Source organism: Capsicum annuum, chromosome 12 (assembly GCF_002878395.1).
Source record: "Capsicum annuum cultivar UCD-10X-F1 chromosome 12, UCD10Xv1.1, whole genome shotgun sequence".
Taxonomy (NCBI): domain Eukaryota; kingdom Viridiplantae; phylum Streptophyta; class Magnoliopsida; order Solanales; family Solanaceae; genus Capsicum; species Capsicum annuum.
In genome coordinates, this window is record NC_061122.1 from 22,459,913 (window position 1) to 22,471,036 (window position 11,124).

The 11,124-nt window shown below is 37.2% G+C and overlaps 2 protein-coding genes across 3 annotated transcripts; both read left to right on the forward strand.

Annotated features, from left to right (window-relative positions):
- The first annotated feature begins 3,746 nt into the window (after positions 1-3,746).
- Positions 3,747-4,055, forward strand: LOC124889567 (rRNA 2'-O-methyltransferase fibrillarin-like). Its single transcript, XM_047401517.1, has one exon. It carries the CDS (start codon positions 3,747-3,749, stop codon positions 4,053-4,055), a length of 309 nt encoding a protein of 102 aa, XP_047257473.1.
- A 423-nt stretch (positions 4,056-4,478) lies between these two features.
- LOC107851021 (probable small nuclear ribonucleoprotein G) lies at positions 4,479-10,717 on the forward strand. 2 transcript variants are annotated; one of them, XM_016695912.2, is made up of 4 exons: positions 4,479-4,861; positions 4,960-4,982; positions 10,046-10,167; positions 10,428-10,717. In XM_016695912.2, exons 1-4 carry the CDS (start codon positions 4,827-4,829, stop codon positions 10,488-10,490), a joined length of 243 nt encoding a protein of 80 aa, XP_016551398.1. In that variant the 5' UTR covers positions 4,479-4,826; the 3' UTR covers positions 10,491-10,717. The 2 variants fall into 2 exon arrangements, with proteins under 2 accessions (XP_016551398.1, XP_047256824.1); XM_047400868.1 differs by lacking the exons at positions 4,479-4,861; positions 4,960-4,982 and adding an exon at positions 5,855-6,006.
- The last annotated feature ends 407 nt before the right edge of the window (positions 10,718-11,124 follow it).

Here is an 11,124-nt window from a genome sequence, read left to right on the forward strand (position 1 = left end):
GCCTTCAGTAGCGTGTTTCTCAAATTTTTGGATGATTTGGATTCCTAGAGATATATTTCAAACGTTGGGAATATTGAAAAATATTTTGTCGCTTTGGAATAATCTTCGGGAAGAACTCCATTGATTGCTCCTTGCAAGGACTTAATAGTCGATGCCGATGTTGCCAATGTTTGTCAAAGTTCTCTTTTCTACCCCCCTTTAGAATGTTATGTTACCCTCTATTTATAATTGTAGAGAGTAGGTCTAGTTGTATGTGATTGACCGAAATATGTCACTTTAACACTTGACGACTTTTGACTGATTCTTGAATTTGAATGAGATTTTCACATCATTTATACACGTGGCGTCATCTCGTTGGTCTTTAATTTGACTGAGATGTCAGGTAAACTTGACACATGGCATGAGTTTGGGCTTCAAGGTGAGATGCACCTTGATGGGGAATAAAATGAGCTTATTATTTTTTTAAGTCCAAAATAATTTTTGACTCAAAAAAATATAGATCAAATTCAAATTTTATATGAATTTGATCCAATAAATTTACGTGTCTACAAGGACCTATCAAAATAATTAAAAAAAATGACAATTCTATATATTATTACAAAAAATTAATAAAAAATTTGTTCAATAATATAAAAATATTTATGTCAAAATATTTCAATATTTAACAATCAAAAAAATAATATTCAAAACTAACCCACCCCTGAATAATCAAAAAAATAATATTCAATAATCTAAAAAAGTTAATTAAAATAATTGCTACTATCAAAATAATTTGTTTAATTTTTGAAACAATTCTTGAATTTGATTTTTTTTGTGTGTGAAATCATTTTTTTTCTTTTGAATTTTGCATGTGTGTGTGTGCTGGGTAAGGGCGGGGGCAGAGTGTAATACCCCATACTTCTACCTAACTTAAATTCGTTTCAAAAATTTCAAATACTTGTTTCAAAGATGAATCCAATTTTATACGTGCGGTATTTTCAAGATTTTCACTTTTTATCATGTGGGAAATTCAATAAGCTTTCCATCGATACCAAATTCTCCCAATCCAACACCCGGGTGAAGAGTTAGAGCCATTTTAGTAAGACAGTGTCCCACCTGAGCCATTAGCGCGTCGCGCAGCAAGTCAAAATGACAATCGTCCTTTTTCCAGTGTCTCAGCGTGATACCACTGTGTCGCGGTGAACTTCTAGGTTCCATCTAGTATTGCAACAAGATTTTACCGCGTCGCATCGTTAGCCTAGTTTTCAATTGGCAATTTTTAGTGACACGGCACGATAGCGCCGCGTCGTGCTAGCCTACCAAATCGAGAAATTTTCTCAAAAATAAAATACGCATTTAAGGGTTAAAAGGGTCAATTTCTCAACCCTATAAAAACCTAATAACACGTGATTCAGCCATATTTCACCCAAAATATATAGTTTCTCTCAAGTTTCTCTCAAGAACAAGCTAGAGTTTTCAATTGAAGATTTAAATTCAAGATTCAAATTTAAGAATCTCTCTGTCAATCTTCGTAGAATCAAGAACTAAGGTATGCACAGTGTTCATTCACGGATTTCTTTCATCCATGAAGCCCAAGAATCAAGTTTTAAATCTTGTATTGTGAATATTTTATTGTGGGTTGATTATGTTCATGTGATTATAATTGTATGATTCCCAAGTTGGAATCTTTATGTATTGTTCATGAACCTATGCTAGTATGTAGTCTGAAACATGTGAAATTAAGTTGAAATATGGAGTTATGTTGTGTTAATTTGATAGTTATGCCTATGCCCTAAGTCATGCATCCTAGGTGTTTGATAAAATGCTTAAGAGAATAGAAATTATACACTATAGCTTAATTGTGGCCCACGAGATAAATGCATGCTTTACCCTATGACCAAGAATGACTTCCATGATATTGTGTGCATTATGAATGGTTGAGGGAATGTCCATGAGATTAGGTTGATGAAAGTATGACATGTTTATATGTAATTCCATTAATGTACAAGACTATGATAACCATGTGCTTCATGAAATCCCCAAATTAATGTATTATGAATTGTTGATGTCGGTCATGTGTTCAAGAAGTGTCATGTCCTGTGAGTTTTATGCTATCGAGTCCTAGGGATACTTGTACCTGACAAATTAGCTGTGTGCCTAGAACCAGTGTCATGTTTTCACGATACTCTTAGTCAAGCCATGATCAGTAGAATTCAGTCAGCCATTTGACTCAGGAAAACTCAGTAAACTCAGTATCAGTCCAGTCTCATTCAGTAATCTCAGTAGTCCAGTAATTTCAGTGATCTCAGTACTCAGTAATCTCGGTAACCTCAGTATTTCCAAAAATCCCAGTAACTTCAGTACTCTCTGTCAGTTCTCAGATCTCAGTAGCATTCCGTTAGTCAATAAAACTTAGTGAACTCAGTTTAGCTCCGCTAAACAATACTATTAGTATCAATTCAGTTAATCATTTCAGCCTCTATTTAGTTGGGAGTAAGATTCAGCACCGAGTGAACCCAAGGATGGGGACTCACCTATTATTCAGTAGAGGGTGTGATCCTTAGAAGCAATCCTTGCGTTCCAGAACTACGTAGCCACCGTAGGTTGAGATGTACCCCTATGCGTAGGGCTACTAATACATCTCGTTTGGGATTATTCCTATAGGAGGGTTGACGAAAGAGATTCCTATCAGAGAGGGTTACCTCACAGCTTGTCTTTACCCATGACACGGTATTGACACCCTTCCAGCTGGGATTACAGGTTGGATCCCACCAGTTCAGTTCTGGGGCATGTTGGTTAGATGATTACCTCCTACAGTCTTAGCTACAGATCCAATCTCAGTAATAGAACTCAGTTTAGTTCTACAGAAATCCAGGACTGTCAGATACAATTAACTCAGTACAGTGCGGAACTCATTTAGTTCTATCAGTATCAGGATTGTCAGATACAGTCACTCATGTTATCAGTATTCAGTTTCAGGATTGTCAGATATAGTCAATCAGACCAGTTCTTCATAATCAGAACTGTCAGAAATAGTCATTCCTTTATCAGTAATATGATATTAGTTCCTCAGTACTCAATAGTCTTAGTCATTCAGTATCCCAATATCAGTACTCAGATATCAGTAAATCCACATTATTAGAATCTATGAGTCGGCGTTATCACAATCTCAGTTACAGTTACGTATTCATGCATGTATTCTTATGTTCATATTAGTCAGTCAGTAGTATTGTTCATACATATGAACTCCTTGCATTCAGCCTACCTCACTTGCATACCAGTACATTCAAAGTACTGGCGCATTTGCGCTATGGTATTTTATACCATAGATTTAGAAGCACGAGCTCCTGAGCATCCTTAGTAGATCAGTCGTTCAACAGCCAGACTAGCAGTGAGTCCTCATCATTCGAGGATAGCATGATTATTTTATTACTTTATTATTTCAGTAGTTCGAAGTTGGCTGGGGACATGTCCCATCAACTCCACAGTTTCCATATAGTTTAGAGGCTTTCAGACTACAACATGTTTCATACAGTTTTATTTCAGTTTTGGGTATTGTTATGCCCCATTTCAGACATTGTTTTATATTCAGTATTAGTTCAGTTTTGAACTTTATGGCCTTACATCTTTTATGTATTCCACATAATTTCAGTATATTATTCAGTGCTCAGTTATAAATATCAGTCATGGGTTAGCTTGTGGTCCTTCGAAGTCATAGGCACCGTGTAGCGTTTTGGGTACCAGATTCGGAGCGTTACACAAGGGGAATGGCTGGTTGGGGGACGGGGGAAAGAAGTGGGGAACTGGTGGGGGGTGGGGGAACGGATGAAAGGGGTGGTGGGATGGGGGAGAAAGGGGTGAAGAGGGGGAATAAGGGTGGGGAATTGATAGGAGGTGGGAGGATGAGGGAAAGGGGGTGGGGAATTGATGGGGTGGGGAATTGGTGGGGTGGGGGAAGGTGGGGATGGGGGGTAAGGGAACGGGGGAGATTGGCTCGGGGTGAAGGGAAATGGGGGGAGGGGCTGAGGAGTGAGGGGGACGGGGGAGAATGGGCTGGTGCAGGGGGTAGGGGGTAGGGGGTGGGGGGAATGAAGAAGAAGACCCAATTTTTTTTATTTTTTTGAAAAAATTTACAATTATTTTTTTAAAAATATTTTAAAAGCAAAAATAGTGGCCTCACTCGCTGAAAAGCACGTGTAAAACAAGCGCTTTGCCAAATCATCAAGTTAATGCCAATATGCAAAAAAAGAATTTAAAAAATTTATTTTAATAGATTAAAGAATTCAGATGACAAAAGTGTAAGTATAAATGCCTACTTTATAAATCAGGACAAGTACAAGTGTCCACGAAGTTATTTCACCTTAAATTTATATCTTATGATTGAGAAGTTCATCTTTTTTCCTTCACGCTCTTATGCGACTAATTTAGCCAAATGACTCACGACATATTCTTTTATATCCGTCTATTGAGGCATTGAGATTATTGTGGACTAGCTTGTATTTTCTTTGGGACAAATTCAAATTAAATTTTGCACTATCCAAGTTTGTTAAAATTTATTCTCCTAAATTTTTGGACAATTTATATTTTAATCATTATCAAATTATCTCCTATTTACCTTTATCAGATTAATAAGCAAAACAAATATACTCTTCAAGTGTTCAAATTATACACGAATAAATAAATAAATAAATTCTAATTTAACCATAAATAAAAGTAGTCCGATCTTTGTTCAAAATTACCTCTATACCCTCCACCAGCTTAGCCACAAAATAAAAAGCCAACTGAAGCAAACATTTCAGCCGCAACTGCGCAGAAAAAAAGGAAGCAGCAAATAGTAGAAAGCAAGGATGAGCAGGTCGGGTCAACCTCCGGATCTCAAAAAGTAGGTCAATTATTTTTCTAATTTTCCTTTTTTCTCTTTGTCTATATGTAAATTTCTTATTCCCTTTTCATTTTTTTTTTTTTTTTGGTATTATGCAGGTATATGGACAAGCAGCTTCAAAGTATGTTACTAATTGCTTTATGTTTCTACGTTCTCCCCCCCCTTTTTGTGTATGGTTAATTTGAATTTGCTGCAATTTGGTAGGGAAAATTTAGGGTTAAGTATTTAGTAATGATTTTTATTTTTATTTTCATGCTTTGTGTGGAGGGTTAATTTGTTTCTGCTGCAATTTGTTTAGTGTTTAAGGGGTTGAAGTAGTTAGTAATGGTTTATATTTTTATTTTTGTGCTTTGTGTGGAGGGTTAATTTGTTTCTGCTGCAATTTGTTTAGTGTTTAAGGGGTTAAATTTTCGTGATTTAGGGTTTATTAGATAGTAATGCTGTATGTCTTTACGTTTTTTCTGCTTTCTATGTATGGTTAATCTGTTTTTGTTTGTTGCAATTTATTTAGGGTTTAAGTGTTTTTATCAAGCATTTAGGGTTTAGTAGTTGAGAGTGGTGTATTTTTTTTACGTTTTTGTGCTTTATGTGGATGCTTATGTTGTTTTTCCTGCAATTTATTTAGGGTTTAAGAGTTTTTTTCAAAGATTTTGGTTTGGGGTTACATTGGTTTAGCATCACAAACTTTTCATTTTCATACTGTAGAGTTCTTAACAATATTTATGTTATGAAAGAGTACAACTAATATATGAACCCGACCTGTGTATGTATGCTCTTGTTTTTGTTCCTTTTTATTCTCCTTCAGTCTCGATGCTTTTTGCAATTTAAGTGTAGTGATTCTCGTAGTATTTTCTTACCGTGCATCCAAGGGTGTGGCCTAGTAGTCACGACGTAGATTGAGCACCATGAAGTCTCGAGTTTGATTTCCAGCAGAGATAAAACATTACACTAGATGCTTTCTTCCCATTTGGTCTAGTCTTGGTGACAGAATTATTTGATGGGAGGTGGCAGGTATCCCATGGAATTAGTCGAGGTGCGTGTAAGATGGCAAGGACACCAAGGCTATAACAAAAAAAGCATTTTCTTGATGCTGCTTAATTCTTCAATCCAAGTGATAAATGCGCGTAAGATGGCCAGGACACAAGGTTACAACAAAAAAAGCATTTTCTTAATGCTGCTTAATTCTTCAATCCAAGTGATAAACTAAGAATTTCATGCACCCAGGCTGATATTTTCCTACGCGTTTTCAAAATTACAATGTTTTAGTGTGTAGATAACTTTTATGTTAATGTTACATGCTATAAGAAACATGGTATGGATTGTTGAAAATTCTTTTAGTGAGTAAATCATTTTTTTTCTAAATAATCATAGTGTCCAACCTATTTGGAAAAATGGTTTTCTTGAGCTGAGGGTCTATCAGAAACGACCTCCACCCCCACAAAGGTAGGGTAAGGTTTTTATCAAAAAACAAAGGTAGAGGTAAGGTCTGCGTACGCCCTATCCCCCCAGACCTCACTTGTGGGACTATATTGAGTATGTTGTTTTTGTTGTAATCGTGCTGTCAGGGCCAAGATGAGTGAGCCAATATTTCTGTCAAATCATTTTTCAAAATAGGCCCTCTGTTACTGTGGACTAAACATGATAAATAATCCTCTCTGAATTAGATGTATGTCAAGGATGAATTCTGTTGTGCGAATCTTGTTTGCATGCATGACACAGCTCTAACAACAGATATTCTCCAGAAAAAAAATGGAAAATGTTTGAACTAGTCAGGTTGGGTAGAGATGTCTGCGTAGTTGTAGCGCTGCAGAGTGTGAAGGTTTTCGGTTTTCTTCTGAAACAAAAACAACCTTTGGGGTTGAATATCATGGTTGAACCATAATCTGTGCTCTCACTAATTGGAAACATACTTTGTTATGTTTCTTTTTTCCTTATATTGGACACATTGTCGCATTCATCCGAGCTAGTTGCACAAAGTTTAGACATTTAGGACATGAAGGTAAAGGAAGTCAGCAGAAGGAGAAGTCTTTTGTTCAAGAAAGTAGAAAATACATAAACTTCATTAAGCATGAATTTATTTTTCTCTTGCACATATCAATAAGCTTGCATCAGGTGCTCTTGGTTATTTCATGCAGGGATTAGTGCTCTAAGTCATGATCTCATTCTAGATTAGGAGAAATTTATCTTCCAAATGTTGCTTCTTTCTTACGTTTAAAACAATTCCTTATTTTTCTTGTCATAAAGAAAAAGAAAACGACATGTCATGTGTTGTTTAAGCAATCCTTGTAAAGCTAGAGGTTTTAATTCATGAGTAAGTGGATCGTTCTAAAATTGCTGTGTCGTAGCTGATATCTAATGGCTAAGAATTCTTATCGTCTCTTTCCCTGGGAGGTAGAGTGATATTGATAATCGCAGTAATGGATGCTCTTCCCACCTATGTTATGTCTCTATTCCCAATTCCTTCTAAGGTGGTGAAAAAGCTGGATAAACTCAGAAGAAAGTTCTTATGGAAAAAAGGTAAAGAAGATAAGGGGTGCCACCTAGTGAAGTGGAGCACAGCGATGCTAAGCAAGGAAAGAGGGGGCCTGTGTATCAGAAACCTGAAAATGTAGAATGAAAGCCTTCTCATGAAATGGTTATGGAGGTATACCAGTGAAGAGAGTGAAGAGAGGGCCCTCTGGAAGGAAGTGTTAGTGACAAAATATGGAGAACAATGTCCATGGGTCTCAAAGCCAGTCTTAGTGCCTTATGATTGGGGAGTTTGGAGATCCATCAGGGCTTTGTGGGGATCAATGGAAGAAAATCTGACATTAAAGGTGGGAGATGGCAATAAAAGTAGATTTTGGAAGGATACTTGGATCAACCAAAGCCCCTTGTCTGAAATCTTCCCTGACCTTTGTCTAATCCTGAAGCCAAAATTTGTGAATGCTGGACTGCAGAAGGATGGGATCTTTCCTTTAGGAGGCTTTTGAATGACTGGGAAGTGGCTTGAGTAGCCTCCCTGCTGGAAATACTTAGTGGAGTAGACATCTCCTCAAATGTCAATGATAGAGTAATTTGGAAACATACCAAGGAGGGGCTTTTCACAGTAAACAGTGCTTATAGAAGAGGGATACAGGGAGTAGATGGTGGTAGACAATACGGTTGGAACAACATTTGGAAAGGATTGACACCTACTAAGGTGAAATGCTTCACATGGTTAGTCATCAGGAGAGCATGTCTAACTCAAGAAGTGTTGTAAAAAAAAGGAAGGCCACTAGTTCCTAGATGCTTTTTGTGCAACTTAACCGGAGAAACTAATGAACACCTCTTTTTGCATTGTAAGTATACTACACAGTTATGGGAGCTATTCCTTAAAATCACTGGCCTCAGTTGGACTATACCAGACAGAGCATACCTCTGACCTCCTAAGTTGCTGGATTAGAAGAGGGGGTAGCACGACTCAAAAGAGATGGTGGAAATTGACCCCTCGTGCATATGGTGGTCGGTTTGGATAGAAAGAAATGGAAGATGTTTTGAAGATGGATCTAATTCCATTCACAAAGTTAAATGGAATTGTTTAGTATCTTTACTCTTTTGGTGTAAACAATTATGTATAGAAGATGTAGCTCAAATCATAGATCTAATAGGAAGTTTGTAATTTTTTTTGGTCATGGCTGTAACCGCTTTCTGATGGTGACCAACACTTCCTTAATGCCGAAGAATACTACTTACCAATTCTCAAAAAAAAAAAAAAAAAAGAATTCTTAGCCTCTCTTGTAGAATTTTCTCCTCATTTGCATTATCGTTGCTTCCTCTCTATGCGTATGCTTTTCTTGTAATAAGCCATAAAAGAGAGGACCAATTGCAGAAGACAGATTGATTTGGGTAGGTGAACCTTATTCTTGGTACGATTAAGAAAAGTATCACTACCTATCATGAAACAAATGAGAAGGATCTGGGTAAACCATCTAGAATTTGCCTGAACTCTACCTTAGATCATTTTCACTTTGAACCCTGTACACCAATCATGAAATCAGATTTCATCCTGGGCTAATCATTAACTGTACTACAATTCTCAGTTGTTTGGTTCTGAAGTCTAATTCTCCAATTCTGTTAACCAAAGGCATCGGACCAGAACTATTAGGTTGAATCAGACAACCATTGGTTCATGCTCACTAGAAATGTTGGATAACTGCAACAACCAAGCATTGTGCGGGCACATCTTATCATTCTAATGTTAGTTCATTGAACTAGTCTCATGTATGAAGATAAAGATTATTCTTTAAGTGGTTTCTAGGGCTCTTAAGCTTCTGGAAAAACTGTGCCGTGTAGTATAGTTGCTTGTCTATTACTGTCTTCTGCAACTGCTTACATTTGTTGGTGCAAATTTGCTAGTTATTGGAGTCTGTTAGTGACTTTCATCTTTGGTACGAAGGTCAAGGAAGTTGTGTTTGCGGACAAGTGATAAATTATCGTCCCCTTCCCCATTATCAACATAGAAAATTAAGTCCGCTAAGTAATGCATTAACCAGCCACAATCAAAGACCTTATTGTTAGACTATTAAGCGCTGAAACTATTTTGACCTCTATACTCTTGCCAGAATGGCATCTCAGCCTCATTTACCGGGCTCTCTGTATTTCCTGTCTCTCACTACATCCCTGTTTTATATTTCCGTTTGATGCAAAAGGTTTGAGTTTGATTGGCTTAAACTGCTATTCTACAGTAGCTTCTGGTCATCTTGCAACCCAAAACCTATTCATGAATGGTTCTTTTGTTATTGCATGCTTTCGCTGCAGCAATGAGGCTACTCTTGTGATTTACTTAGTTTCTTTGGCAACGTCTGGGATTTGTTTTAAAAAAGGGTGGTGGTGGTGGTTGAGGAATTAGTTGAAACGACTTTCGTGATAAATTTGAAAGGTGCAGCTTTTGTCTTAACATAGATGCCCCTGGACAAACAACTCATTTTCATGAAGCTGTAAATGCATCTTTTACATGAACCTTGCGTGGTAAACTGCACAGAATTTGTTTAAAGTGCAATCTAAACGGAGTTTTTTTTTAGAGAATAAAAAATCTTTATAGATAGCATTTCTTAGTCTCAGATAGCATAGATCATGGTCTACATATTCTTAGTTTTACATTCCTCTGTTAATTGCCTTATGAGGTTGCTATCACACTTGAGTAATGCTGTTTGTCTTTGACAGTCAAGTTGAATGCCAACCGCTTAGTCACTGGAACTCTTCGTGGGTTTGATCAGTTCATGAATTTGGTCATTGACAACACTGTGGAAGTTAATGGCAATGAGAAGAATGAAATTGGCATGGTGGTGAGTTTTTTATTGTCTTCTCTGTTTCTCTCTCCCTTTTCATCTCTGGATGTTTTGATCTTACAGCTGTGAATGCGATATTAAAAGCTGGCTGCTAATACATAATCAAGCCTATTTTCTTTTGAATAGCATTTGGCTTTTGTCTAATTTAATGAGATTATTCTTTATCTTTTAATCCGTAAAAAATCCATAATGATATATGTCCCTTGAGTGAATTTAAGCTGGTCCTTACTGGTGAGTTGCTGTAAAATTTCTCTCAGGTGATTCGGGGTAATAGCGTGGTGACAATTGAAGCGTTGGAGCCAGTCGCTAGACCACAGTAGCTCTAAGGGATCTTTGTTTATGCTACAGATGCTGCTGCCGCCTGTTTAAAGGAACATAAGTTTGTACTACCAGGATTCAGTATTTGATTAGATAACAGTTAATATGGCAATGGATTTCTGTCTAAGTTTGATCATCAATTCTCGCTATTCAATTAGTGCACTATGTGCTGCATGCAGTTTGTACGAGTCCCAATGCCTTTTAATTGGAAATTGATGTTTCCTTTTGATGCTCTTGAGGTAAAAGGTATCTTCCTCCATTCTCAGCAGTCATGGGGAAGAGCCCCCCCCCTTCCCCCCCCCCCCCCCCCCCCTCCCAAAAAAAAAGTCCAAGCCCAAGCCCAGCACACACACGACACAACCAAGTGCTTCTTGTTTAAGAAGAGGGAAGAGAAATGAGCAGTTTTAAAAAGGGGCCAATTTATTTATGTTTTGTTCAAAGGACGCGTTGATTCGATGTGAATCAATATCATAAATTCATGTTATAATCCGTAGCTAAGTTGGTAAATTGGTTGTATCTCGTAAGGGAAGGCTAGGTTCATTCCTTTATCTAACACTCTCAGTTGAGTTTGTTGCACTGTGTTGTCTGTGAGCTATTGGATAAGAGTCAATATATTCGGTGCATACTCGATTTGAA

Bases quoted from the DNA above. Each gene is read 5' to 3' on its own strand.
- LOC124889567 (XM_047401517.1), top strand. From the start codon at position 3,747: ATGGCTGGTTGGGGGACGGGGGAAAGAAGTGGGGAACTGGTGGGGGGT.
- LOC107851021 (XM_047400868.1), top strand. From the start codon at position 5,859: ATGGGAGGTGGCAGGTATCCCATGGAATTAGTCGAGGTGCGTGTAAGA. The intron at 6,007-10,045 runs GTTACAACAAAA...TGTCTTTGACAG, and splicing joins TAAGATGGCCAGGACACAAG to TCAAGTTGAATGCCAACCGC. The intron at 10,168-10,427 runs GTGAGTTTTTTA...AATTTCTCTCAG, and splicing joins AGAATGAAATTGGCATGGTG to GTGATTCGGGGTAATAGCGT.